This window comes from Haliaeetus albicilla, chromosome 3, assembly GCF_947461875.1.
Source record: "Haliaeetus albicilla chromosome 3, bHalAlb1.1, whole genome shotgun sequence".
Lineage (NCBI taxonomy): Eukaryota > Metazoa > Chordata > Aves > Accipitriformes > Accipitridae > Haliaeetus > Haliaeetus albicilla.
Window position 1 is genome coordinate 3,894,160 of NC_091485.1, and position 13,628 is coordinate 3,907,787.

General features: G+C 43.1%; 1 protein-coding gene across 10 annotated transcripts in view; it reads left to right on the forward strand.

Moving 5' to 3' along the window:
• FHOD3 (formin homology 2 domain containing 3) overlaps window positions 1–13,628 on the forward strand; it is a 393,264-nt gene that overhangs the window by 327,880 nt on the left and 51,756 nt on the right. For all 10 annotated transcript variants that reach the window (XM_069778694.1, XM_069778695.1, XM_069778698.1 and 7 more), the window contains one exon: window positions 6,733–6,891. In XM_069778694.1, the coding sequence (XP_069634795.1) occupies window positions 6,733–6,891 (159 nt within the window). The remainder of the gene's footprint in view (window positions 1–6,732; window positions 6,892–13,628) is intronic.

Below are 13,628 nucleotides of genomic sequence, written 5' to 3' on the forward strand. Positions count from 1 at the left end.
GATTTATGTTGTTTATATGAAAACAGTGGAAATTACGGGATGTGTTCCTAGCTTGCCCTATGACGGAAGATATTCCATGGCCTGAAGGTAGGAGATGAGCCTAGGGTGGTGTACCTGCCAAGCTGTGCTCCTGTCTCAGGTCTGCCGCTTTTGGGGTATCCCTTCAGGTGGGGAATACCAGCAAATTTCACGCTAGCTTGCTCATAGCTGAGTGCCAAACTAGGTACTGAAATCTGAAATATTTTCTGTTACATTCGTATAAAGGTCACGGTGTGATGATTCATATCTGTGTATTTGACGGTTCTTCACTTGGTAATATTTTCCTGGTCATTGTGTGGAAAGGTTAGAATGTCAGACTGGATCTGCTGCAGAGAGCCTACACGTGTGCTTTGCTCTGAAGGATCGATTTATCAGCTGGACCAAGTTTACAGCTAAACTCTGCAGGGGTGTTGGGGGTTTGTTTTATACTGGCGAACAGGCCTATTTTAAATCCTTAACTTGTACAATGTGGCCATCCAAATTTTAGGATAGAAGCTGGCACAGGAAATAACCTCTGTAGCTAGGATTCCCTCTTCCTTAGTATTGTTATAAAATAAATTCACAAAGGCTGGTGACATGGCTGTTTAACATTAGACTCAGCAACAAAAGAAGTCTTTTATAGTTACATTTAGTAGGAATTTGAAGTAGCATTGAAAAAGTTATTAGCTTGAACATTTGTTTTTCATGGCTACATAAACTCTTTTTGTTCTAAGCAGAATAGTCGGTATCAGGGAAACAATGGGTTTTTCCAGTTAAAATGCTAGTAAAAGATGTCCATCTCTCTTACTTAAAATAAATGAATCACTTGTATGTTTTCTCTGTATACCTATATGTTTTGTAGTGACATAAAAACCAGTCAGCACCTTGGATATTTTACTTCTCTTTGGCTGGCAAAAGTTGTTATATATATTACTTATCATATATTATCGTTTGCTCTTAACCTGGGGAGACTGGATGTCTCATGGTAAAAGTTCTCCATGTCACTTGTCTGGGTTATTAACTCAAAATTTTCTAATAGTCATTCTTGATCTTCTTGGCCAAGTGAAAACATTGCAATTTGAACAGTCAAACCCCTCACCGAGTACCTAGCAAACAACAGGTACGTAACTAGATGGCTCGCGTAGATCCTGCCATCACTGTTCTTAGCTGAATTTTTTGTGACGCAGATGCATGTGGATCTGAAACGTATGGCGTATTAGCTCTAAACCCACGTTCAGCTGATCATTCATTTGGCCAATGCTGAGATTAATTTCTCTCTCTAATTCCTTTTCTGCTGAGGAAGGAATGCTGGTGACGTCGTGGCATGTTACTCCTCATCTCTCTCCCTGTAAATACAAATCTGCCACAGATGGTTCATAGATGGAAGGAATGAGAGCATTTTCTTAGATCCATAAAACATTTAATTCCTCGAATTGAATGTGGAATGATGACATATTTGCCATTTCCAAACTTTAGCTTTGTGCTAAGTGCCAGTATTGTAATGGATCACTCTGGCTGATTCTTAATCTTTTATTCTCACCCGAAATTTTGATAAAATGTTAAATTGTTGGAATTTTGACTTGTTTACTTTTCCAGTCATTCACCGTCCATGTTCCCAAGCTACCTTTGGCCATTTTCCTTCCCTCACACTTGCTTCCCAAACCTGCCTGATACTTTGGCACAGCTTTTGGCTTCTGGCTGGAAGATGAGTGAGCAGGTTTCTTTGAAATTAGTGCAAGTCTGAGGAATGATTTAGGTGACTGCTTTCCTCTTGGAGACTAATAACTGCTCTCTGCATGAGACGTTATACTTTTGGCTCTCTTTCCACCCCGTCCCATAACACAGACATAGAAGTCTCATTGTCTCTGTAGAGAAGACAATGGTGACGGAGGAGTTTGGTAGTGGAAGTCTACCCAGACTTCTGAGACGTGAATACCAGCAAACCTTCCAGGGTAGGAGACGCTCCTTAGATCGAGTGAGAGCGGGAATAATTAAGCAGACTGCTGAATCCATAAAAGACTTGAGGTTTGATACGAAGATTGCACTCAAATTAGAATAGATCTCGCTTTTTCCAGACTGCTTGGTTTATTTCCAGGGAGTACATTCCCCGTTGTGTCTAGTTTCTCCTGTCCAATGGCTGCAATCCAAAACAGGTTTATTCTATAATATTGTAAAGTCTGACTCACAGCTCAGTTGGTTCAGCTGAAAAAAAGAGCGCAGAGCAACAAATCAAAAGTCAGACCTCTAGATTTCATAGCTATAGATGGAAGCAGGTGCATGGAAAAGGAACAGTCCAGAAGGATGAGAAGAAAAGCGAAGTCAGGGTGCGTAGGGGGGGCTTGGCTCTATCTTGCGCGTATGCTCTTTCGTACAGCTGTAACCAATTTTACTCCAGTTTCTAATCCTTCACTGTGATTTCCACAACACACAGCTATAAACAGCTACTTCCTGGCTCATGAGAAGTTTTTCATTAAACACAATAGACTGCAATAAAATAAAGTGGATTTTAAATTGTAGGATATAATACGGGAGTTGGCGGGGGGGGGGGGGGAGGGGGCACTGGGAGGGGAGATTCTTGATTTTAGGAAAACTTACGCCACACTGGACAACTTGCACATTGATTATAGTTAGTGGAGCACCTTTCGTTACAGAATGTTTATTTTCTACAACAGAGGACCGTGACATTATGTTTGCGAATAGAAAGAGAGCGATCAGGTATCCACTCCCAGCCAGTCTAGAATTTCTTTCCTTCTCACGCCGCCAAAGCAAGCAGGTATTTTGGCAAAGTACTTCAAAGTGTTTATTTTTCTGTGAAGAGAAACGAAAACACGCAGACACCACTGAATCAAACGTTGTCATTCAGCCCTTCTGCCATCTGCTTGGATCTGCATATCATTTGAAAGTACTGTTTTGCTGATTCATCTGTACCCTCTGGAATATAGTGATCCATCATGTGCCCACAGACATAAGAACTAATTAGGAGGGAAAAATTAAGGAATGTGTTTTCATGTACGTGTATATACATGCCTAGACACCTATTCTTTCTGAAAACGTTCGTTGCAATTTGAATAAATGCCAAGGCAAGTCATAAATGTGGACCAGAATTTCTGAAAAGGATTATATATATGTATCCTGGACAAAGTCAGTGGCAGCTGAATGATTCCATTTTAAATCCCCAGTGCTAAATCCTTGCTAATTGAGATAGAAATTGCCATCACGCTATTAAGGGATTGCCCATTTTTTTCTATACTACTGATGCAGATTGTTCTGCAAGTTTAAATGCAGGAGATATTTCTGGCTTGATGCTCATATATCATTACTTATTTATATGACCACTGGAAAAGTGATTTAAATATTTGTTTCCCGTATTAATTAAAGCAAAGAAGCGTGTTTTAGACTATGTGCTCATCAGACCACAAATCACCTTCTGTGGGATGGTAACAGTTTTTAAGTAACTTATCTGGACTACCCACCCTTCAATAGAGGTAACAGAATCTGGCCAGTTAGGTCTTGTAAAGATCTACATTCACTGTAATTGTTAATACATTGCAGGAGCATTTGTTTCCCACAAATTATACCACCTGATATATTTTTATTTTATAATTAATTTTGTATTTGCATTTAATAATATAATATTCAGCAGTCCAAGGATTACTTTACACACTGACACATTAAAATATAAAATCAAGTGCACTAGTGCACTGTTCCCTCAAGCATTTGAAGTAATTCTCTGTTAATGAACTTATAAAGCATGGTCTGAAGTCACCTAATATTGTAATAGAAATTAATAGTGGTAGCTTATTTTAACAGTCAGACACTTAGACATGTGCAGTTTCATTGCAGACAAAAAGCAATTCTTTTCCTAGCGGTGAGGTAATAAAGTTCACAGTAGTAAAATCTTTCTCTTTTTTTCATCCTTTTATTTATTTGGAAAGGATTTCTTTGTAACTCAGCCATCGTCCCCAGAATGGATTTAAAATCTCTTCTGTCCCTGTTCTCGAAAAGACTGACTTACCCCCCAATTTTATACCCCAGATGCAGTTATAGCTCTGGAAAATACCTACGTGCATACGTCCCCTATACAGCTCATCTGTCTTCCATAAGTCACTGCGAAGGAGCGAGCGCACTGTTGCAGTCTCAATCATCCCGGCGGTTAGCATCGTATGTCCCTCAAATGAATACGTCTCTCTTGTCAAACTTAGGAGCTTAAAAACAGAGCTGCAGATCTGAGGCTTGCTTACCCATACCGCATGTGGGAAGCCTAAATTTAACTCCTTTCCCCCAGCCTTTTCCCTTCTGCATAAATTCTTTGGAGCTGTGTCATTCTGTGCGGCGAAGGACAAGGTAAAAAGTGGTGGTTTAAAAAAGGCTCAGTGCGATACAGCCTCAAGAGGAAGCAGTCTCTGGTGAACCCCACTTGTTTTTATGTGGTCTCGGCCACTAACTGTGGTCCTGAAAATGTGATTAATGGCCCTGGAAATAAAAATGACTGCTTTAAAGGAGAAGCTGCATCTCCCATCCTTCAGGTCGCTCCCCAAGAAAAAGAGGACTCTCTTAGTCAAAGAAGGGAAAGTTCGAGAAGGCTTCAGGGATGCTTTTAAGAGGTTAAGAAGAGAGCAGTTCTGACAGAACAGACATACAAAAATCGAAAACAAATGTTATCTTTGCTCTCCTAAAATTTATCCTGTTTACTGCAAAAGTGTTTTTTTTTTTCTTTTTAAGTTTCAAAAACCCAACCCTCTCATTACTTTCAGAGATCATACCCGTGTGGTAGTCCCCAGGTCCTGTGAAGCGCACTTGCCTTCGGCATGATGCGCCCGCAGAAGTTGCATCGTGCCGCGTTAATCGCGTGGGTACGATGAAAGGGCTGCGGTGCCGCACACGCGCTGGGCAGGCTGCTGGGACCGGTGGGCATACCTCTTGCTGTGCAGGCAAGGAACCGAGCTGTGCCAGAAAAAGGCATCTGGGTCATGACACAACTGCATTCCCGTTACAGGCTGACCCACAGCTGGAGGTGCTTTGATAAAATCGACTAACTTAGACAGTTCTTCCAATGCAGAAACAGCATGTAGACCTGGCAGTGGGGTGTTTTCCGGCACGGTGGCTGTGGTGCAGACCCAAAGGAGGTGGAGAAGAAAGCTTCGTGGTCTAAAAAGCAATCCTGAGCACAGGCTGAGACTCGAGCAGTAAGAGTCTTCTCCTGGGCTTCCCTCAAATCCACAAGAGATGCAAAAGACACCACTGCTGTAGGCAACACAGATGATTCCTGGTTCTGAACAGCTGTATGGGCTGCCGCGTTGCAGCCTGGAAAGAGGGATTGCTTAGTCGCTCTTTTTGTCCCTTTGAGGTGCATTTGCACTAAGGCTGCTGCTGCCAGAGCCACTAACCACGGTGCAGGTAACGGGCTCTACAGGGAGATCACGGTCCCGTCTCTGCAGCTTGCGCTGCATTGAAACGCAGGTTTATACATACATATATATATATATATATATATATATATATGTAACGAAGCATCTCTGCTCTTGCTTGCATCAGTGTGCTGGTCTTCTCCCTAAATCCCTGTGCTTGACAGCATCCCTCAGCCCATCTCTGATAGGGCAAAGGAAGGGGGAACAGAGAAAACATGTTTCCAGCGTTCCTGTGGATGGAGAGGGAGGAAAAAACCCTGGGTATGAGGAGTAGAGTCCTCTCCTCTTGCAGCTGCCTGGTATATGATATATGTAGTTGCCAAAGAGACACCTTCTAGCAGGGGATAATGAGAGAGAAAGAGGCATGCTGGGGTGTGCAAAGACCACACGTTCAGCACTGCATTATGCCATATATGTGATTTGTGACTCATTGCCTGGTTGGTTTGCATTTTGCCAGTATGAGGATGGGGAGACAGAGGAAGAAATTTCTTGGGTCTTCTCTAGAATAGAATTTAAAGCGTACGTTGTTAGTTCTTTGTGCTTTCATTGTTATTTATGCTGTAGCTTATACTGGAGGTAAGATGTGAAGATTATGTCTAGTTTCAAATAAAACTTTGAAAAAAAGCAGGAAGGTTGAAATTGTTCTGTACCTGTGAACGGCTTGATGGACATATCATGAGCAGCAAGGTAGAATACCCTTCCTCTGGCAGCCAGAGGTCAGAAAACCATGCCAGTGTCTCCAGAAAGGCTTCTACAGCTCCTTCACCAGTGCTTGAGGGGGATTTATAACACAGGAGGGTGCTGGCAGGCAGGTGGGAACCTCCCTGCCTGTTCCCCAGCCAGCCACATAGGCGAGAGAGGGTTGGTGGCCGCTCCGGATTGACGCATCCAAGGGGGAATTGAGCCGTGGAGCCCGTCAGCCGCCCGGCTGCTGCCCTGTGGTGGCCGGTCCTGCTGTACGGCAGAGCTGTCGGCCGGCAGAGACAGCTTCACGCCTTTTTTCGGACCGACTCCTGCCCCAAACCGCGGCGTTCCCAGCCCTCGCGGGGACTCCCGTGTCTCGGGCTAGTTCGGCTTTGCACAGCATCTGAGGCTGCGTTCAGGTCTCTGGTTAAATCCTGGCAGCTCCTGCTGATGCCAGCAAGGATGTGGTAGAAGAATTCAGCTTCTTTGGATGACTATAAATTAATTAGATTTACATTCAGTGTCAGCACCCTTGAGTAGGGGAAGTCATTAGTGAAAGGAGTGACTTTTTCTTTATGAAACAGGCTGGAGGAATAATATTCTTGTTCTCTTCTTTACCAAGAAAACTGCTGCAGATGGGAAGAGACAGGAGATCATTGTATTGGACTCAAAACGAAGCAACGCTATTAATATTGGCTTGACTGTGTTGCCCCCTCCCCGCACTATCAAGACTGCTATTTTGAACTTTGACGAATATGCCTTAAACAAGGAAGGAATAGAGGTAAGAAAGAATTGTCGATGTCTTCAAATCTGGATTTTCTATGTTTCCTTTTTTTTTTTCGATGTTGCACATGGTACAGGCCAGACTTTTCATGGAAGAGGGAAAAGGGGATGTATTGCATCATGACTGAGCGCTGAAACTCCTCAAATCAACGCAATGTGCTCAGAAGCATGTAGTGTTCACCTGAGGTTGGGCATGCTCAGTAAACATGGATTCTCTGCTTTGTTTTTGTCTAACTCCGAGTAACAATGGCGTTAATTCCTGTCAAGATTTCCAGAGTATTATCTGTTCCTCTGAAGCTTGACTGAAATATTGCGAGCAGCAAGAATAGGCAGTGAGTTACTAGGGTGATGCAACTGGTACAGGGTTTAATAAAGTTCATGCCCAGCTAGCTGTTGGAGTCATTCTACATTGTATATCTAATGGAAAACAAATACAGTGACTAGTTCTGCTCAAAATAGCATTTCTGTGTTACTGTTGTTTGAAGAAAAGCAGTTGGTAGAAAGATTACAGATGATGTAATTTTTACCATTACATGTTTGACTTTGCAGATATTCTTACTGAGATCCAAGATGAGCTCTGTTTATTATTTTTTTTATCAAAACATTTTTCTTCTATGAAGTGTAAAAGCAGCCTGCTGCTCCCCTGTTTTTTTTCATTGTGGTTGTATTCATTTCAGCTCTTTTTTTTTTTTTTTTTTTAATAAGCCTATATCATCTGGGAAGAGTAATCTGCACAACTACAAATCTCAAGCAGTGGCTGAGCTGCAGAGGTTGTGTATTGACTCACAGTCACCTTTCAGTGGTTTGGCGCTGTGTTTCATGATTTCCCCCTTTCCACCTTCACTGTGCTGACTACAGAAGAAAATGAGAAAAGCTGGCTGGAATGGAAATGGAGTTGCCAGCAGTTACATGCAAAAGAAATACCTGAGGCAAAAGATCGTTCTAGCTAGAAGGCAAGGCCTGATTTATCCCTACTAGAAAATAATTTCTTCCCAAAGCTGTATTACTTACTTGCTATATACATACCTTACTGATGAAGGTGACAAATCGCGCTAAAAAAAAGTAATTTTTCATGACCCACCCCACGTACCCACCACTGCAGTTTGCAGTACAAAGCTCTGAAGTGTTGGAGAGAGGTACCCCTCCAGCCAAGCCCAACTCGCAGACCACCAGTTCGATCTCAGTGCCGTAGGCGGTGTTTCCATACAAAGTCTGACATGAAATGGCTGATAAAGGAGGACACATCTTCCTTATTTTCCGTGTATCGTCTCCTTTGACTTGTGTCCTTCTCTGGCACGCTCAACAGAAGTTCAGCTGCTGTGCACAGCTCAGCCTCTCCAGTGCCAACATTTGTAGGTGGGCTGTCCATCTGCCAACCACCTGTGGTGCCCACCAGCATGGGTGCCTTGTACCACCACACCCTCCTTTGGGTGGCCTCTCCATTAGCTGCCAGAAACCCCTTATTTCATTTAAAATATATATGCAGATAGCTTTCAAACTGAAGAATTCAGAATCCAGGAAATAATACGCTGTTTATATACTTGCCCGGTGCTAAAGAAAATGGGATTTCTGAGTCCCGTGTCCACAGCTTGAAGCTAAGGGTATGAGTAATCCCGATGTGATTATTCAGATATTTGAAATCAAGACAAAGGATAAGTGGAGCAGAATCCAGGTACTTTGCACCTTGAGAGATTAAGCCTTCATTGGTCGGAAAGGATGATGTTCATGGAGAAAAGAGCTTTTTTTCCCTCAATGTTCCACGTTTATTTACTTCTTATAAGGTAATAGCCTGCACTGAATTCAGATTCCCTTCCCCAATCCCGCGTTAGAGATTTTTCTTATAGCACATTGTTATAGAGTCAGACAGGCGTTGATAGTGAGATAGAGGGCTGGATTAAGCTATGCAGAATTGGCCAAGAGGTGCACAGAGAGATACAGAAATGCATCACTGTGAGTCCCACGGTTTTCAGCAGAGCCCTGCCTCAGTTTTCCAGACTGCCCCTTTGATCTGCAGCGTGGACAAGCTTTGTTTCCCATTTCTCTTCTCGGTATCCATCTGTTCATTGGCTTTAACCTTAGAGTTAGCTTAGAGGGAAGAGGGGTTGTCTTTTCAGTCTAGATTTTTGGAAAGTTTTCTGGTTCGTATCTATGGTTCCTAAATATTAGGTAATAATTGGTAGTGCTGATGAATGAATCAGTAATAGTGTCAGTATCAGCTTCATTCATTTAAAACACAGAGAATAAAGCAATTTTTTTGCAATATAGTATACTTTCTAGCTAATCTGTGGGTTGAATGAGGCAGGACTGGTATGGAAAAAAAAATTATGCAATTGGTCTCATTAAAAAACTGCATCACAGTGGGTACTCAAAAGCCTCTTCTGCGTAGTTAGTTGTCTAGAAGACATGTCACAGCTAGTAAGCAGAAGAGGGAGATGTAAGGAGAGCAGAAGAGATGTAATTGTGTGTGGTGAGGATGTAACATTCACTGCTAAAATTTCAGAGAAGCTATAATTTAGGATCATCTTCAGCTGTTGGCAGATCCAACACAGAGAAGAGCACCAAGAGGGGAAAAAGTCACCTGAGCCGTCCTTTGCCTTGGCTGTGAGCTCTGTGCTGTGTCCTTTGCTGAGGAGCATCGTCAGCATCGTGTTAAGTGTGTGTGTGTGGCTTTAGTTCTGCACCTTGGTGGATAAGTTCAGATTAAATGGTATCTTAAAACTGACCTTAGCGATTCCTTTAAGGACAGTGGACCAAACCAGCGCTGACAGTAGTGCTAGCAACAAGGCAGCGGTGCAGTGGGATGCAGGCTACAAGTTTGTGATAGCCCAATTCATCATCAAGTTCCAGTAAACCCTCCGCTGCTGTCCTACATTCTGCTGAATGCCGCCTTGCTTGTGACTTTTAACTCGTGTTAGTAATCCATACTTTGCTTTTTAACTTCCAATATGTAACTAAGATAGGAGAAGGAATTCTCCAAGTATTTTAAAGCCCTCTATACCTGAGTATATTGAGTATTTTTAGACCATGTGTTTGAAGTGTTCAGGTACCCCTGAGTTGTGAAAAAGGGCAGAAAATGGGGGCATGGTGCTAGCAAGGCAGATGTAGTCCATTTCGTATGCAGAGCAGGCGCTATTAGAAACGTGCTTTCAAAGGAATGCACAATGTGTGTCTGCAAGCATGCGTCAATCCAACTAAAAAAATTTTTGCCACCTTACATTTGCCAAAGTGGTTGTGTTTTCCTTTCTTTGAAAGCTTGGCATTCATTGTGTTCAAACAACTTGGAGCTCGCTGCAGGATAAAGAACTGCCTGCTTAGCATGGATGAGGGCTTTCTGTGAGCTAAGCTAGAGAGGCAAGCTTAAAATCCTGGCATCTTATTTTGACGAGGTATATCACGGGCAACTGCAAGAATAGAGTCCACCAAAAACCAGCCCTTGGTGCTTGTGTTTAGTAAAGGAGATGAGTGGGTCCCTCTGTAAGGTGCTACTCAATAACAGAACATGGGTCAAAATCAAATTATACCAAACAGCATGATTAATTTAGCAGAGTAAAATTGGGGTGATGCTGTGAGGAAGTTAAGGTGGGTTGTTTTGTGCTTTTGCAATGTAGATTTGTGATGCTACACCATATTGATTGCATTGGTAGGTATAGCTTTTAGTAAAACTATTTGAAATGAAAAAACTCTCCAGGTACGCTAGGCCCTCCATACCCACATTTGTTAAGTAATTTGAAGTCCAGGTGTCTGGAGTGGCTAGGTAGCCTTGAGATGTAAAATGGGGTAAGAAATGAGAGCCTGGCGTTAAAAAGGCAGATGGCGACATGTGTAAACAAAAAACAAAATTTGATTTTTGGAAACGATCAAGGTATTTAAGTTTTTGTTCTGATAATTGCCACGGTACGTTGGCATTGGCAGTTTCCAATTTGTTTAGCTAATGCTTTGTAAAAGTGTGATGGGATGTTTCAAATTTTGCTAGCTCGTGTGACCTGAAAGAAACACCTCTTTTCACAAGTCTAGACAGAAGAGAGAACGGACGCAACAGAGCCTTGCTGGCCATATACCTACGGTCAGCGTATCGCTGCCCTAACGAGTTTCAGACTTTATTTAAAGAAAAAAAGCTACACTTTCACTCCTTGCAGCGGACAAAACATCTTCTACAGTTTCTGTGACCAGCAATGGCACGTTCATGTATTTCAGTAGAGAGCTGAGGAAGGTGAGCGGTCTGACCAGGGCAACGGCTGTCAGTTCCCAGTTTACAGGGATGGCTATCAGGCATTTTAGACGTAGTCCTTTCTCTGAATTGGATCATTTTTGGAAGAGTTGAAATAAGATTAGTGCAGGCGGCCTCACTCACTGTGGAGTCCTGACCTTCATATGCTTTTATATTTTGTTAGAGTTTCTGCAGGTAATGCAAACCACTGATGTGTCTTATTAATAGCTGCCTGGAAAGCTGAGGCGTGAGAGCCTTTTTGGAGCTGAAACGCCTGCCGAGGCCTGTCAAATATCCGATGAAATACCCACTGATGAGTATTTGGTCATGCAGCTTACGAATTTGTGGGCCTCAAGCCACAGAAGAGCTTTGGACCCAACAACAACCAGATATTTAGTTTACTAATTTTTTTTTCAGGCTCCTGTTCACCTGGTAAAATCAGCTGAAACCAAATACGAAACCCAAGGCACCCCTGCAACCTCATTATCACTGAGAAGCACCTAATTTCTGCAGAGGCTCCAAGCTATTTGCAGTCTCTGGTTAGGTGCTTCCTTGCGTCCCACACTGAGGCCCGTAACCCTCAGGCATATGGGGTTTATAAATTTTGCCCTGTGAGCCTCGTAAGGCTTTCCTCTTAGAAATTTTTGGAGATCATACGGTCAGGATGGCTGAGTCCAGGAAATATGCAGTTTGATCCCTTTGCTGAAAGTTCAAGAAAGGGGCTGGGTCCAGCAGTCCAGGAGCAGAATAATTGGGATCCATTATCTCACGCAAACAGGATCTCCAAAAATCACTTCTTTTTCTCCGTGAAAAGATTTGTGCGCTGGTTTTCCTCAGAATGGCCCAAACGGTTTTGTGAGAATGCATGGAGGTGGAATACGTGTGTCACGCATATTAGAGGATATGAGCATATGGTTTGTTGATAACCAATTCTTCTTCAATTGACCTGAAGAACGCCCTACTGGGGAGAGCATTATGAGCTAATGATTAGATTCAAAGCTATTCGGGATTTAATGGTCACATCAAGTGCCAGTAACCTTCTGCCCTGCTGTGTTTTCATGCTACTTTTACCGTCAGTAATGTTTAAAAAAATAATAAAAATAAAAATAATAATAAACTGGCAGATGGTGTGCTCATCAGTTTCCAGCGCTGAACAAATGGCTCAAATTAGTCATCGGGTGGAAATGGAGAACAGGAGCCTTTTACCGCTTGCTCAGGGGCACGCCAAGGATGATGACCAACCAGCAGGATCAGAATTATTTGCCCAGGCAGTTCAGAAAGGAGCAGGTCGTGATTATGGGGGCAGTTGCACCTCGGATGGTGTGAGACCTGCCAGCCGCTCTGGTCCCATCAAGGCAGGGCTTTCGGCAGCGGGGGCGATCCTCGGCAGCTGGCACCGCGAGTCCAGGCTCTTTTGCTTGGCATTCTCCGTTCCGCGTACTACGGTACGCAGCGCAGCAGCCTCGCGGTGCTGGGACTCGAATGCTTTTTGTCAGCTCCATCTGGCTCGTGGTGTTTACATAAAGCTCGAGGAGGAGGAGAGTCCCTTTGGAAATAAAGTGTACTGTTTCATTGCTCTCTTTAAAACGCCCGAAAGCAGTGCAAAATCTCTGGAGTGAAAGCCCTGCACCGCCACAAAATACTTGTGGGATCCCGGGGTAGCTGCCAAAAGTCCTAGTTATTTGTAGGAGGCAACTGAGAACGCTGCTGAAGCGTTAGCCTGCAAAAATGCATCAGAAGCATTTTTACATCCGTCAGATGGCTACTGCTAAACTGTCCACGTATGGGCGTTCATATGATCCTGTTTGCAAGCTGCCCTGACTCAGCTGAGGGTGTGTTTGGCTTCTTGTTGCTGTTGAAGAGAGGGGTAGGCACTAGGAGACCTGACTTCTTCAAAGGAACTCTGCGAACACCTCTTCTTACGAGTTTCAGGCTCGTCTCTCTTTTTTTATGATTTTTTTTTTTTCAGATGAGTATTGGTTAAGCCCTGAGAAGTGCCCTGAAGCAGGTACTTATAAATCTAGTTTGATGTTAGGTCTGACCTCAGTTACATATTTCAGCATGTGTGGATGGATGGATGGATGGATAGCACATCTCAAAATCAATACACAAATGCTATCAATCAGAACAGGTGGACATCAGAATATTTTCCAGTCATTGACAGAGGAAGGAAAAGCACCAGAGTGTATTGAGGGATTTCCCTCCTCTTCTTTTTTCCTTAGGATATTAATTTATTAAGGTAGACACTTGCAGTGTCCCAGGAAGGAGGTTTGGTTTTGTTTTTTGTTTAACTGAAAGGCAGAGCCAACAGTAACAGAAAGAAATGCTTCTTTATTTCTTTTTGGAAGTCAGCATAAATAGATGGACAGCAATACAAATGCTGTGGCTGAAATGAAATAAGTCCCAGTTCAACAAATTGAACATTATTTGCTTGCCTAACTCTTGTTCTTCGCCTGATTGCCCAGGAAAAGTCCCTTGCTCTCCAGGCTTATCTCCAGCGCTGTACGAGGAGCCGGATGAATTGTTGG